The sequence below is a fragment of the Vipera ursinii genome (genome assembly GCF_947247035.1).
Source record: "Vipera ursinii genome assembly, chromosome: 2".
NCBI lineage: Eukaryota > Metazoa > Chordata > Lepidosauria > Squamata > Viperidae > Vipera > Vipera ursinii.
In genome coordinates, this window is record NC_139513.1 from 152,770,330 (window position 1) to 152,786,640 (window position 16,311).

Here is a 16,311-nt window from a genome sequence, read left to right on the forward strand (position 1 = left end):
CAAGGAATTCTTGTGGCTGATGGCTCCTGTGTCTATATCAGGTGTGTCCAATCTTGGCAACTTTAAGACTTATGACCTTCAACTCCCAGAATTCCCCAGCCAGCCAAATTTGGCTGCTTAGCAACTGGCATGTATATATGATGGTTATAGTCCCGGGGTCAGGTGACCACCTTTTGCAACCTTCTGACAATCCTACAGCTGATGGTCCCTCTGTCTATATCAGGGGTGTCCTTCCTCAATGTCCTCTTTCATTGGAATATTATTCCCCCAAATGTTGGATGCCCTATCACTTCTGACCTTCAGAAAATCTGGAAAGATTTGCTTTCTCTATCAAGCCAAGACTACAGAAATATTGGGATTCTACTCTTTAAGATGAACTGGTTCTTTAGCTTTGATGTTTAGATTTTTATATATTATGGTATGTTTATTTGTATGTATATAATTGAACCATGATTTACAGTTTTTAATATTAATGTTGTTGTTACTTATGTTAGATATGATAAATATAATTATGAGTAACATAACCAAAATGTTTTATTTATTTGTTAGATTTTTATCCTGTTTTTTTACCTGTAAAAGTAACTCAAGGTGGCGAATATACATAATAGTCCTTTCTCCTCCTATTTTAACCACAACATCCCTGACTGGGCTGAGAAAGATTGGCTGGCCCAAAGTCAGCCATCTTGTTTTTTATGCCTGAAGTGGGACTAGTACTTACCTTGTCAGTTTTTAATCCAAGTTATGGATTTGATGAATTGTATGCCACTTAAATTTGGTTGATTAGAACAGTTTAAAAGCCCTGTAAATAAATTATTATCTCTGCATAGATTTTCTGTATTGCTTTCAGTTTTGGCTATTTCTCCCCAGGATCTCATTTGATAAATTCCAAATTCTTTTCTGATGTCCAATTATTTCTATATTATTAAGAGTCTCACTAACAAACTTAGCTTGTCTTCCAATGGACCTTTATCCACTATAACTGTCAGTCTATCCTCTCATACTGTGTCAAACTCACAACGTCACGTGACGTGTTGTGACATATCACAACTTTTTTTCCCATTGCCGGCAATGGGGTGGGTGCGGTTTTGGCATGACACATCTGGCCTGTGGGCCGGCAGTTTGACACCCCTGCTGTAGAGAAAACCCGCCCCCCATTTTCCCCCTTATTTGTCACAACAAAATGGTTCTTCTCATCAGAGTCACAACAATTTCTTGGTGATTTCTAAAAAAACTACTTAGTATTCCAGTTCATATTCAAATAAAGGGCAATGTCAGAATAAATTCTTATAAATGCTCACCCCTAAATATGTGCATCCTATTATGGTGTAGACCATGTGGCTAGCAAAATTGCTTTTAATTCTTTCTCTTCGGAAGGTAGCAGTTTATTTATTGGAGAATGTATACTTCATTTGAATCTGCCTTTTCTCCACAGAATTTTTGGCAGGAAGTGGCTCAAAGACCACTCGGAGACAGCTGGCTTGGTCTAACAGGTTTATTGAGGTACCGGACAAGTAGGTGCTCAGCTTCAGCTCTTTTATAGCCAGCAGCCGGCCGGCTGCGCCAATCCGCTGTTTGTTCTTCTCCTGCCGGGACAGCTGAGCCAATCAGCTGTGGTGTGTATTTGACAGTTTCGCGTCCTCGTGGCGGTGGTGCATGCGTGGTGGAGAACTTGTTTGACAGCGGGGATCTGTCAGCTGGCTGCGCATGCACTTTTGCTGGCGGCAGCTTTTGACAGCTGTCAAAAGCTCCCGCGTGTATTCCTGTCACCGTGTTTACCTCATACAACGTTAACATTCTTTTAACTCTTAACATTATATTAACATATAACACAATGTGCATCCTATTATGGTGTAGACCATGTGGCTAGCAAAATTGCTTTTAATTCTTTCTCTTCGGAAGGTAGCAGTTTATTTATTGGAGAATGTATACTTCATTTGAATCTGCCTTTTCTCCACAGAATTTTTGGCAGGAATTATGAGATCGTCTTGTTTTGATTGAGAAGAGAATGAGGATACATTCTCACCTATGAGTACAGGTAGTCTTTTGCAATTACTGCTATTGCTTGGCTTAATCACTAGAGGATGCTGGGCTTAACTACATTTGGGTGAACTCAGATAATAAAAGTCCTTGCCTAGATTCTCAACTTGGATGTCCTCAAAGCTGACCATAATATGGGACCAGAAGTTCTATTTTTAATTACAAATCTTTACCTGGATAAATAAGCAACTTTCTCTCCATTGGAGGGCTTCAGTTTTAATAAACTAGCAACATGCTTTCATTGAGAAGGTGAGGAAGGATTTGCTGCTGTTGCCTGGACATCAAGGTGTGGTTGCTTAATCTTGGGAAAACGTGCTGCTGTTTGTTTGCCGCCACTGCTGTCCAGAATACTTTTGAAAGTTTAAATCTGAAGCGTGCTAGTTGACAATACAGGGTTAGACCGTTTGATTCCACATAAATCTGCTTCCTGCAATCTTAAACAGTAAATAAAAAGTCACAGTCATGTGGGGACATTCTGTTACAATCACCCTGTAAAACAAACGTTCTGTGGCTAATTAGTTTAATCAGGGTTAACATCCAGGCTTAGAGATGAATGATCAGCAAGTTGATCCTTCACTAGTCTTGAATGATTTAATCGTCTCTTTAAACAGAAGAAAGGAAATGTATGGGAAACCTCCAGCTCTGATTTTTGCCAACTAAATCTGGTGAGGCTCAACCATTCCTTGGAAATAATATCAGCTGGAAAAAAGCCAATAAAGTGAGACTGAAGTCTAAAAAAGATAAAGGTTGTGTGCTCATGTTAGGAGTAGTAAAAGTGATCAGCTTGGCAGCTGAGCAAAAGAGAAGGTTTTCTTGCACCCAGCTTATGAAATCTCTCACCCAAGAGCCTCTACTTTGCTCCCATGGGCTATTGGTTATCCTCATTTAACAATGTTAATTGGGATCCGCAACTCCATTACTTTATAACATGATCAAGATGTGCAACATCACATGAGCGCCACCAATTTAAGATGGCAGTTATGGTAGTCCCAGTTGACATCATTAAGTGAATTCCCTCATGGTTGCAGCCTCCTGGATTGTCATCTGTGACCTCCAGCTTCCGCATTGACTTTGTTTGTTGGAAGTTGACAGTTAAGTTGCAAATGGTGATCATGTGAATGGACATTGTTGCATTCCTCATAAGCACGAGCTGGTTGCCAAGCATCCAAATTGCGATGAGGTGTCCAGGGGATGCAGTGACAGCTGCAACTACAAGGACTCATCATAAGTCTCCTTCATTCAGCAACATTGTAACTTCGAATGGTCATTAAACAATTAGTTGTTCAAGGAGGACACTTGTATGCGTTGTTTTGTCTCCTGTCTTCTTGTTGAATTTCAGTATTGGAGTTCTCTGTTTCTTTCTATTTTGTCTTGTTTTTGCCATTATTTTATCTAATGTCCCCAATGACCATTCAGTACTGACCAAATGAATAGAAGAATGGATGGATAGATGGATGAATGGATGGATGGATGGATGGATCGATTGATCGATCAATCGATAGACAGATACAGTAAATAGATAGATAGATAGATAGATAGATAGATAGATAGATAGATAGATAGATAGATAGATAGATAGATATGGTATTAACACTCTAAGTGCCTTGATTCTAATTAGATTGCCTCAGTCTTTACATAAGCACTTGGTCTGAGTGAATATTCACTTTTTGCTTTTTGTTATCATTCCATGGACTCCAAAAATGAGATGTAAAAGAAATCTGAACCTGTACTATTTTGCACACAAGAACAGATCATTCACACCCCTAGAATTTAAACAGTAATTTAGATAGGAATAATTTCTAATCAGAATTTAAAAACAGAAGAAGATGCTGGTAGAAATAGATTTCTTCCTTCTCCTTCCAAGTAGTTACATTTAACTGCTTAGTTCAAGGGAAGTAACATCATTACATAATTGTGATTCAATATTGTGACATCCTGCAGCCAATAAAGGAAATATAAGAGAAAATTTTATTCTTTTTGCATTATTAAATGCTTTCCAGGGCAATTTCTAGTCAGAATTACTTCCTTTGATGGTGTTTATTCCCCAGGAAGTATTAGACTAAGATGTATGACAGGAAGGGAAGGAATGCTTTGAATAAAGTGTCGCTTCAGAATGGCTTTGCATAGTAACTCTAGTAACTCTAGGTTATTTCTGAGGTGAAATATATATGCATAGTAACTCTAGGTTATTTCTGAGGTGAAATATATATTCAAGAGCCTTGGTGGAGCAGTGGGGTAATGCCTCCTTAAGTAACACCAGCTGCCTGCAATTAGTGCAGGTTCGCATCCCACCAGGCTCAAGGTTGACTCAGCCTTCCATCCTTCCGAGGTAGGTAAAATGAGGACCCAGATTGTTGGGGGCAATAAGCTGACTTTGTAATAATGCCTCTTGGGGGGCGGCGAAAGCCCTAATAAGCAGGCATTTACATAGAATGAAGGCTATTGCTAAGTTTGTAAGCCGCCCTGAGTCTTCGGAGAAGGGCGGGATATAAATGGAATTAAAATGAAATAAAAAAAATACAATCTGAAAAGAAACCAGAGGCTTCTCAATAGAGACCTCAGGAGCAACACGAAGCATATTGGCAATTAATTCCTGTCACTGTTTTCCCTCAATGAGGCATGTGTTGCAGCCTCCATAATGTGAAATGCCTTTCTGAGGCAAAATGAGGTGACCCTTAAGTAGGGTCTCATTCTGGTTTGTAGCAAGGGGTGTAGGCAGAAGGATGTGAAAAGTTGAAATGGAACACATGACTGCTTGATTAAAGCTCCACCTCTTAATACATATGTAAATTAAGGGTGAGGCTACAATTGGACATGAAACCTGCCATCTTGACTTTTATTTGACTTCTTTGATTCCTGCTCCATGGACCCTGCCTCTGGATGGCCCTGATTGATGAAACCGGAGCAGGGCTATTTTTAATTACATAGTGGTTTTTTGTGGAAATTTTAATGTAGTAGGAAGCCTGGTTAGAGAGGCTACAGGATGTCACAATATGGAATCACAATAATGTAATGATATTACTTCCTATGAACCAGAGCATATGTAAAGAGCTAAAAGAATAACAATTAAGTAGTAGGAGATCTCATCCATTAAAAAGAAAAATGTTCATAGAATTGCTGTCTTGAGTGCAGCAATCAAGCTTTCAGACTTATCATTTGTAGTAATTAGATTTCTTATGAAATACATAGAATAGGAAGGCCTCATTTCTACATTTCTACATCTGGGAGGGAGGGAGGGAGGAAGGAAGGAGGGAAGGAAGGAAGGAAGGAAGGAAGGAAGGAAGGAAGGAAGGAAGGAAGGAAGCGAGGAAGGAAGGAAGGACATTTCCTTTGTCTCTTAAAAACATAAGATCCATTTGATCAACCATAAGTCAGGTGAGAGACCATAATGGTCAAGTGAACGAGTCACAGACTAGATTGCAGTCTGATAACATGCAGCCAAGAGATGGCAAATGTCTCAGAAGGGACCCTCCTTAGTTTCTCCAGCTGTAGAGGTGGTGTGTAGAGAGAAAGAGATATACTTTTAGGCTTGCAAGATTCTGTTAATATAACCTTACAATAAAGTTAGAACTGTACTTCTGGGTATCCTAATTGCCTGGAGTACCTTACAAGGCTGACAGAGACAGATTCAGGGACAACCTATACAAGCCCTTCCTCTAACTTCTCTCTCCATTTGTCCTGTTAGTCTAAATGGGCTCAGAGATGCTAAGAAATGAAACAACCTCCAATTCTCTGTAATCTTTAGCTCTGGTCTTGGAATGCCATCGCATTGTATGTCTTGTAAAATAGTGGAAAGAGCTGGATCATTCCAACTGGCCCCCAACTGGTTCCAGGTGGAGGAGGGCAAAAGGTTTAATCAGGGGCCTAAGTAGGGTGGCATCTCATTCATCTATCATGACCCCTCTTCTTCTCAGTTAAAGTCATATCTGTGCCATCCCAGGCACCAATTGCTGATCATGTTGCTGGCAAACTCAGTATAGAACTGTACTAGTGATCCACTTAGGGTACAACACCAAGTCTGTTCAGTGGTTGCCTGGTCCTTTCTCCACCTTCTTCCAGAAAACTTATACTTAGTTATGTTCACAAAATGACTGTTCTCTCTCTCTCTCTCTCCCCCTCTCCCTCTCCCTCTCCCCTCCCACTCTCTCTCCCCCTTTCCCCCCTCTCTCTCTGTCTGCCTCTCCCTCTCCCCCTATCTCTCCCTCTCTCTCTCTTTCTCTCTCTCTGCCTCTTTTTGTCTCTATGTCTCTCTGTGTGTTAAAATTACAGGACAAATTGAGCAATCGGCAAACTCAAGAAAAGTTTGAGCAGAAGGTGCTGTAGAGCAAAACAAATGGCACCAACCCCATGTTGAATTGTATGGGTTTTGCTTGAGGTTAAGCACATTTTCTGGCATAATCAATAGAGAAATTGGTCCAGGCTTCCAATTTTGTGCACAGCAGCCGAGGGATCACAGATCTCTGCACCCTATGGCTGATTTTTTTCTGTTAGGGGACCCTAAATGGGCCTAAAGTCACCCCACAGAGGTGACAAAGAAGGAGAGGAGCGCTGCCGACCATGGAGAGACAGCAGTCAACCCAGTCATTCAGCGAAAGCCCTCCAGAAACCAGAAGAGGAAAGGATAGCTTCACTCCAGAGTCTAGCCCAAGGTACACGCAGCCAAAGCCAAAAAAGTACTAATTCAAGCTTGGTCGTAAACAACATGTTTGGAACTGGGTAAGAATATTGATTCTGTCTCTTCTACTTGATAATTTGCTTCCTGGAAGAAAAAAACCCCCAAGAAGCAAAAATCCTCCGAAAGTGAGAAGGAGGTGGACTCTTGCCCCACCCTCCCGCAGAAGGAAGTGGAAAACAGGATCTATGATGAGATAATTAAGATAATTAATTAGAAAAGAAGCTTTATATTGATGTGGTTGTCAAATATTAGAAAAATGTTTATATTCAATTGATATATATCAAAATACTAAGAAATGTACTAATTTAAGGTTGGTAAAAGAGAATATTATTGGAAGAAGGGAAAATCAAAGAAAGCTACTATGTGGATTATGGAATTATAGAAATTAACTGTTATTGATTGTTTTTAAATATAAGCTCTGACAACATGCTGTTTACAAAAAAAAGAAAAAAGAAAAAAAGAAAAATTGGTTCAACACTGCAAGCAGAACAGTTCATGAGCTGCTGTGGTAAATCTAAGGAGACTTGTAAGTCTATCACGTGATTATTCAGCATGCTGTATTCTGAGTATAAAGATAGAATCAGTGACTTGTATTGTGGGTGTGTATGTTTGTATATAAATTTTACTGAAAGTTTTGACAATAATAAGAACTAATACAAATGGAAATAGAATCAGAAAGAAGAGAAAGGAAGAAATCAAAGAAAAGCCAAATTGTGTGTGTGTGTGTGTGTGTGTGTGTGTGTGTGTGTATTCATTCTGATCTTTTTCCTATAAGTGCAATGATATTTTAACCTTACATTGTTACCTCACATTGCTGTTCTTTCTATAGGTTATAGGTTACCTCACATTGCTCTTCTTTCTATAACCTGTCCTGTCTAATCATCAAAAACATAAATTACAAGTTCATTTTCCCCCTTTTTTTCTTTTTTATCCTATTTTATTTATCAACTGACCTCTGGAAATGTAGACTTTCTGTAAATTTCCATCATGTGGGCTCTGAAATAAGGCTCACTGACAAGCCTCTGGGTTTCAGTTTCAGCTCTTACACGAACATCACACCAGTCCTTAATGTTTGAAAGGAATGTTGGATGTTTTTCAATTTGGAAGTCAATGCCTTCAATTACATCCGGTAAAGAACTCTATCCAGGCCATTTGACTATTCAGTTGGTGAGACATCATGCTCTTGACCGCCTTGGGTATGACAATATGATCAGTGCTAAAGGACACCAAATATGAAAAGCTGTTCCAACAGCTTCTCTCCTTGGCTTAAGAGGGAGGCAGGTATTTTTTTTTCTTCCACCTTACAGAAAATGAAGGAAGCGAGCCAATATCTAATGTGCTTTTGATGGAGGTTACACAATTCTCACTGATCAGAATCAGATCAGAGAGATAGCCGGGCTGCTCCAGCTCAAAAGAAAGCATAAACATCCACTGCCTCTAACTCTGTTTTGCATAAACAGTCTGGAGAACCACATTAATACACGTAGTCCCTGACTTACGATCAAAACTGAGCCCAAAATTTCTGTTGTTAAGTGAGACATTTGTTAAGTCAGTTTTGCTCCATTTTTTCTTACCACAGTTGTTAAGTAAATCACTGCACTTGTTAGTAACAAGGTTGTTAAGTGAATCTGACTTCCCCATTGACTTTGCTTGGCGCACAAAGTGGTCACATTTTTATTTTTAATTTATTTTATTTTATTTAAACTTATATACCGCCCTTCTCCCGTAGGACCCAGGGCGGTTCACAAGGCAATTAAGACAATATAACAATACAAAAGTTAATAACAAATTAAAATAAATTAAATTATCCTTGATTAAATCTAAAACCCTTAACTCTAATTAAAACCCCTTTAATTAAAAATTAAAAGTTCTCAGTCCTGGCCGGAAAGCTCAAAGAGCCAGGTCTTCAGGTCCCGGTGGAACGAACGAAAATCAGGGGTAGTCCTGAGCTCTATGGGTAACTGGTTCCAGAGGGCAGGCGCACCCACAGAGAAGGCCCTCCCCCTGGGTGTCGCCCTCCGGCAATCCTTTGCCAACGGCACCCTGAGAAGGCCCTCCCTGTGGGAGCGCATAGGACAAAGGGAACTTGATGCCGGCAGCAGGTGTTCCTCCAAATATCCCGGACCCAAGCCATTTAGGGCTTTATAGGTCATCACCAGCACCTTGAATCTCACCCAAAGGGCAACCGGAAGCCAATGCAGCTTGAGGAGCAGAGGTGTTACATGGGAGTATCGGGGAGCCCCCATCACAACTCGCGCGGCCGCATTCTGCACCAGTTGAAGCCTCCGAGTGGTCCTCAAGGGCAGCCCCATGTAGAGAGCGTTACAGTAGTCTAACCGGGAGGTCACGAGTGCATGAGTGACTGTGCGCAAGGCATCTCGGTCCAGATAGGGCCGCAACTGGCGCACCAGGCGAACCTGGGCAAAAGCCCCCCTAGTCACGGCTCCTATATGATCTTCAAAACTGAGCCGCAAATCCAGGAGGACACCCAAGTTGCGAGCCCTATCGACGGGGGGTAACACCTCACCCCCAATCATTAAAGGTGGAATAGAATGATCCACTCGAGATGCCTCTACGCACAGCCACTCAGTCTTGGCAGGATTGAGTTGGAGCCTGTTCCTCCCCATCCAAACCCGAACCGCCTCCACGCAACGTCGAGGGCATCACGTCGAGGGCATCACTGAGTTGGTTTGGGGTGGAAAGAAAAAGTTGGGTATCATCAGCGTACTGATGATACCCCACCCCAAAACCACGAATGATCTCACCCAGCGGCTTCATATGGATATTAAACAGGAGGGGAGAGAGGACCGACCCCTGAGGAACTCCACAAACGAGAGACTTCAGGGCAGACCTCTGCCCTCCCATCAACACCGACTGCGAACGGCCCAAGAGGTAGGAGGAGAACCACTGTAAAACTGCCCCCCACTCCCAACCCCCTGAGACGTCGCAGTAGGATACCATGGTCGATGGTATCAAAAGCCGCTGAGAGATCTAATAGGACTAGGACAGAGGAACAACCCCTGTCCCGAGCCCGCCAGAGATCATTCATCAGCGCGACCAATGCCGTCTCCATGCTGTACCCGGGCCTGACCTTGGGACAAAGCGATGGTCATAAATATGAACCAGTTACCAAGCAGCTGAATTTGGATCACGTGATCATGGGAATGCTGCAAAGGTTGTAACTAGGAAAAATGGTCATAAGTCACATTTTTCAGTGCCACTGTAACTTTGGACGGTCACTAAAAAAACTGTTGTAAGCCGAGGACTATCTGTATTATAAAGTCACTGCCATTTGAAATTGGTCTTCTGGAGATCTGTTTTCACCTATTTAGAGGTTGGAGGGGATCCATGCAGTTAGAGACCTGTCAAGCTAGTTCTTTGTAAAGCATCACACACACACCCAGATGATACTATGTTGATTAGGGTGATAGTATTGTTTGAGAGTCAGGTGAGACAGATAAGATTCCCTTTAAACCCTGCAATTATTGAGATGTAAGATTCCTGCGATTAGAGCTCTTAAAGCGGGTGACCTGAGGCAGTCGTGACTTTTAAACCCGACAGACCTTATAATTTGAGAAAATGATGCAAAAGAAATGGGATGGCCCAAGAAAAACATGTAACAGATGGAAATGATTCTTTCCTCTACATGGAAGGGAAGGAAATGAAGGACACGTCTGTTTATACTGGCTCTGTGCTGAAAATCAAGGCAAACCCTCTCTGCCTTGATTTGAGGCATCAGCATTCTGCTGTAAGTCTCAAACAAAGCCCAGTGGATTAGAATCCTGTGCTAAACAAGATCGCCGCTTACTATAAATGCATGCATATTAATTAGATATCATGGAAAGTGTCTTCAGTTCCCAACCAATTCCTTCCCAAAGGAAATCTAAAACTGGATAAGCCAGGTACCCTTGACATTCCTCACTGATTGGCAATGGTATGCAAAATTATGCAACAGTAATATCTACAACAGGTATATTCTCAATGGCTTCTCATTCTTTGAAGTCATTGTTCTGTTGACCTGTATTTTCTATTTTTTTTCTCAGATGCAGTACAGTGGAGTGCAATGAACTTTAGCTAGGGTGTGCCAATCCAGACATGAAAAGCCCAGAGATGTGGCTTTCAGCCTTGACATTAGCTACTCATCTGCCATATGTACTCAAGATTTCTACTTTCTCCCCTAGGACATCTCACGGTCTGACTCTTTTTCCTCTGTGTGCCTCATCTTCCTGGCAATGGGATTCTGGAGGCCAGTTTGACAGCACTGGTGTTGTTGGAAAGGAAATGGAGCCTCCTTGGATGTTGCACAACTATCCAGTAAGCACACCTGATTTATAAGGTAAACCGTGGGATATGTGATGCTGCACGATCCAACAGTTAACAATATTGTCTGCCCTAACTGGTTCCTTTTAGGAAGGGAGGATTCAGCCTTCTTAGCGAGAAACTATTCTGGGTCAAAAACATAAAGTTGAGCCAGGTAATTGGTTCCCATCACCACTTGCCAATTTTTGATCCGTGCCAAAACTCTCAGCAGCCTTCCCCCCCCCTAAATAACATCTAGCATATTTCCCAAATGTACTTTTTGAATGACTGCCTTTATTTAACTGCCTTTAAACAGCACACCCAGTGTTTGAACATGTTTTTGAACTTTATTTTTTATAGCCAACTTTATGACAAATAAGTATATACTCAAGGCCCATCAGCAAAAAAGGAATATTTTGAATTCATTCAGAACGTATCAGTGTTATTGGCCACATATACAATCTAAAACCTGATTAGCTCTGGGTTGAAGATTTCCTGAAGCCCATCCTCTCTTCCAGGCGTGTCTTGATTAAAGTTTACTTTATTTTTAAAAAAATCTCTATCTTGGGCTGTGCCATTTCAAATTACAGAGAAAAATCTCAATTCTTTGCTTTTCCATATGCCCATTTCCTTTCATTTAGAAAACATAATCAAGGGGAAAAGAATGCAAACACAGTCTTATTTCCTGCTAATATCTCATTTCCAACATAATGGCCTTGGCTGAGGAAGGGGTCAGAAAGGAAAGATATGGAAGACCTTGCTACAATGTCTCCCTCCTTTGGAAGTGATTGGCCTAGATTTATCTCTAAGATAACTGTTCATATAATGACACAGATTTTGGAAATACCTGTATGAATGATTATGGATCTGTGTAGCTAAAACTGCCTGATGTGGCAACACTCTACAGTTGTAGGTATCCCTAATGGGAATGTTTCTAATGGAACATTTCTCCTCTCAACACACACACAAACACAAACACACAGAGAGGGAGGGGCGATAGTAGTGCCATCCCACATGATTTGATCATCTAAATCAGGGGTAGGCAACCTTGGCTCTTTTATGACTCGTGGACTTCAACTCCCAGAATTCCTGAGCCAGCATGGCTCAGCTTGGAAACCTCTCCCTTTCCCCTCAGCATGGCTGCCTGAGGAATTCTGGGAGTGGAGGTCCACAAGTCATAAAAGAGCCGAGATTACCTACCCCTGAAAAATGTTAAGGATGGTTTTCCTGCAGAGACAAAGTCAACTAAAAGTCTGGCAATAAAACAGCAGACCCTGAAGAGACACAGAAACTCCATTTCTCTTTCTTTTTCCCTTTTCCAAGTGAGAGGGTTCCTGGAAGGGAAAGCAGGTCAGGTGACACAAAGCAAGAAAACCCTGCTTGAATGCAGTGTCCTGCTCATCGTGGAAAAAGAGACATGCCTGAAATTACAAAGGAAAGATATTTATAAGAAGACGATTTATTGCTTGTATGGTATACTGGGTGAAATAGCAAAACTGCACCATGAGCCGTTTGCAAAAGCAGTGGGCTGCTTTTGTTTGTCAGGTATTAAAATCAAAGTCTCTGCTATTGTGCACGGCCATTGGCTTAACCAAATCAGACCTGAAAGTTATTTCAGACTACCCTTTCCAATGATCATACTTGGCTTAGGATAAGGGAAAAGCTGTTGCTTGAGGCCAAGCTTCCTGAATCCAGGACTCTCCAGATGTGTTCAGATGGAAGTCCCAGCCAATACCACCAGTAGTTATACTGACTGAGGAATAATGAGAATTGAAGCATAGCTGGAGAGAACTGGGTTAAGGAAGGAGTGATTAGAGTATTGGCAAGACAACCATGCAAAGGTGGGGGGGGGGAGAAACAAGGGAGGGAAAATCAGGACAAAGCACCCTCAAGTGCAAGGCACCTCCAGGCACATGTCATTATCAAGAGAATAACTCACTCATGCAGGGAAAAGTACGAACAAATATTCACTTAGGGCAGACATGTCAAACACAAGGCCCGGGGGCCGGATCCGGCCCGCAAAGTGGTTTCATGTGGCCCGCGAAGCCATCCTGGAAACAGTGAGGGAACGGCCCCCACTGCCTTGGCCCTAGCCCAGAGACCCTCCTTCTGCCAGAGACCCTCAGATCTGCCCCACTCCTGCCCAGGCCCCCATAGGCACCCTTGATGCCAACGATGTAGCGCTGGCCATGCCCACCCAGTAGGCCATATGCACTCTGGCCACACCCACCCAGTAGGCCACGCCCACCCTGGCCACACCCACCCGGCCCCCTGAGGGCAACTGCAATGCTGATGCGGCCCTCAATGAAATTGAGTCTGACACCCCTGACTTAGGGGGTCATTGTCTTTTCCTTCTTTGTATGCTTTCCCCCTCCAGATGGGTAAGAGCTGCCTCCTGAATGGTTCATTTTTGCCTTCTCATGTTGTCACATCATCGTCACACAGAGTTCCACCGATGGCTCTGTACCTGGAAGGCAGATGCAATAGATCAGGTCCATCTGTCCCCAGGGTGTGACACCTTCAAACCACCTTGTAATGTTTAAGGTATTTCTAAAATCGCATAGCATCACACCTTCTTTTTATCTCTTAAATGGAGTAAAAGGGGAAAGAGCGGGGTTACCCAAAGTGCGTATCCCTCAGAGTGCTTTTCAAACTGGGCAAAAAAGGGAGTCCTGGGACTCCGTTGAAACTGATTGTGGACCCCTTGGAAAAGCTAGGGACGCGGTGGCTCAGTGGGTTAGGACGCTGAGCTTGTCGATCAGAAGGTCGGCAGTTTGGCGGGTTGAATCCTGGGTGCTGCGTAACAGAGTGAGCGCCTGTTACTCGTCCCAGCTTCTGCCAACCTAGCAGTTCGAAAGCACGTAAAAATGCAAGTAGAAAAATAGGGACCACTACAGTGGGAAGGTAACAGCGTTCCGTGCGTCTTTGGCATGTAGTCATGCCGGCCACATGACCACGGAGATGTCCTCGGACAAGCGCTGGACAAGCGCTGGCTCTTCGGCTTTGAAATGGAGATGAGCACCGACCCCTAGAGTTGGAAATGACTAGCACGCATGTGCGGGGCAACCTTTACCTTTACCTTTTACTGGAAAAGTTAGAAAAATGGCAGACAAGTGTAAGTCCATCACTGCTAATTTAATTCTCTACTATATAGCCACAAGGTAGCCCTGGTGTGACTTAAGGTTTCTTCAAGTCCTGGAAGTTTGATGCTGATGTTATCCATTCAGTCCTGTCCACCTCTTGGCAATTCTATGGCTCAGGTCTCTCCTCAGCTTCCAATCTTGCACTATTTCTTTGAGTTATCTATGGTCTGGCTGCTGTCAGCTTTGATGATGTTTAGCTACCATGTTCTTTGGCAGCCTGGTTTCCTTTTACTGCTAACTCTTCCAAATATAATTGCCTTCTCCAGTGAATTTCCCCACACGACATGGCCAAAATAAGTGAGATGCAGCTTTGTGATTTTTGCCTTCGAGTAACGTGTCTGGTGTCATGCACTCCAGTACTTGCTTAATGGTCAACTTTGCTGTTCAACAAATATACCGGAATAATGTTTACTAAGAACTGAGACTGCAGCAGGGAGTTTGGCAATTCAATTCTAGAAAAGAAAGGGCTAAATTTGCACTTATCATGTGTTATGGTGCAATACAGAATGGGCCAGTTTTTGCTTTTGAGTAAAAAACAAAAAGAGGATGGCATGCTATATGAGAAATGTGGCTTCTTTTATTCTTGATCTGTACAGACTATAATTTCCCAAATCCACCACCATTGACCATGTATAGATGATAAGTTAGATCAGGGGTTTTCAAACTTGGCCCTTTTATGACTTGTGGATTTCAACTCCCAGAATTCCTCAGTCATGCATGCTGGCTTAGGAATTCTGGGAGCTGAAGTCCACAAGTCATAAAAGGGCCAAGTTTGAAGACCCAAGTTAGATTATACCTGGTTGCTATGTGTTTTATTTGTATTTGTTCTTTATAGTTTGTATTTTGAGATGGACAGCTATATAAATCAAATGAATAATATTGGCTGGGAATTCTGGTAGGTATTTTTATCACGCCTTCAGGACGTACCAAATTAAGGAAATTTAACCAGCATTTTTACTAGGAGTTTTCCTGAAGACTGAAAAATTTTAGATATAGTATCCTATTACTACTGTTACTAATTTTGGGGAATTAAGTCTGGTGGACTGGAAGATAACTAAGTTGTGTTCTCAGCTATGAGGCTGTTACTTCTTCATATCCTCCACTGAGTACTGAAAAGTTCTGAAAGTCGAACTTTGAGTCAACCTCTGAGCATCCGTCATGTCTGAGTCACCGCCACCAACTCTCCCTTTTCAGTTTTAGGAATCCTTGCCTCAGGACTTCCATGCACTACTCAGCTTACTGAAAACTTAAAACTTGTGGGAATCGCCTTGATATCACCTCTGCTCTTCTGTTCTCCCCATTTCTCCTAACATCTGCATGAAACCACAGAGAGAGGTCATTAGTCAGCCTGGGACCAAGTATCAACAGTATGCTGAGGAGATCCAATTGTGTATTGTGGTCCTGCACCAAACATTCTGTTGTCCAATTGAAATAACTAAATCATATTCCCCTTTTCCCAAATATATTTTATAGAATAATATAATTTGCTGTCATTTTATTTATCGATGGGCTCTGATATATCTTTCTCCCCTTTAGTTCCCTCTAAATAATGAAACAGGTCACAGTTTAGAGACAGAAGCTGCCATCTCAACTGGGCCATGTCAGAAACAGACAGGAAATCCCCCCATTGAGAACTGCCTTGTGTGTGTGCTAATGGCCACTCTTTTGCACTCTTGCAGATCTGTGCTGTTAAACTTACAATGGACATGAGGAATATCACCTGGAGCCAAGTTTGTTTCTTTGTTTTAAAAAAAGGAATGGCAAAAGGCAAAACTAGGAATGATTTTTAAATTCAAATTGAAGGTCTATGGAGACTCTCAATCATTGAATTGAATTGAATTTATTAAATTTATATGCCGCCCTTCTCCTTAAGGACTCAGGGCGGCTCACAACAATAAAAAGTTAAAAAACATAAAATACAAAATTTAAAAAAGAATTAAACAAAATATAATAAATACATAACAATTAACCCAATAAAACCAAATTTAAAACTATAGTCAGTCCAGGCCCAATTGTTGGAACATCCATGTCTTCAGGTCACGGTGGAAGGACCGAAGGTTAGGGGCCATCTGCAGCTCTGGAGGCAACTCATTCCAGAGGGTCGGCGCACCCACAGAGAAGGCTCTCCCCCTGCTTAGCCAATGGAACCCTGAGGAG

At 42.1% G+C, this 16,311-nt stretch overlaps 1 protein-coding gene across 1 annotated transcript in view; it reads left to right on the forward strand.

The window, feature by feature from the left end:
- Positions 1-16,311, forward strand: part of FAIM2 (Fas apoptotic inhibitory molecule 2) — a 97,654-nt gene that overhangs the window by 16,069 nt on the left and 65,274 nt on the right. The window contains exon 2 of the mRNA XM_083352475.1: positions 10,894-11,026. Coding sequence (XP_083208601.1) covers positions 10,994-11,026 — 33 coding nt within the window. The 5' untranslated portion in view covers positions 10,894-10,993. The remainder of the gene's footprint in view (positions 1-10,893; positions 11,027-16,311) is intronic.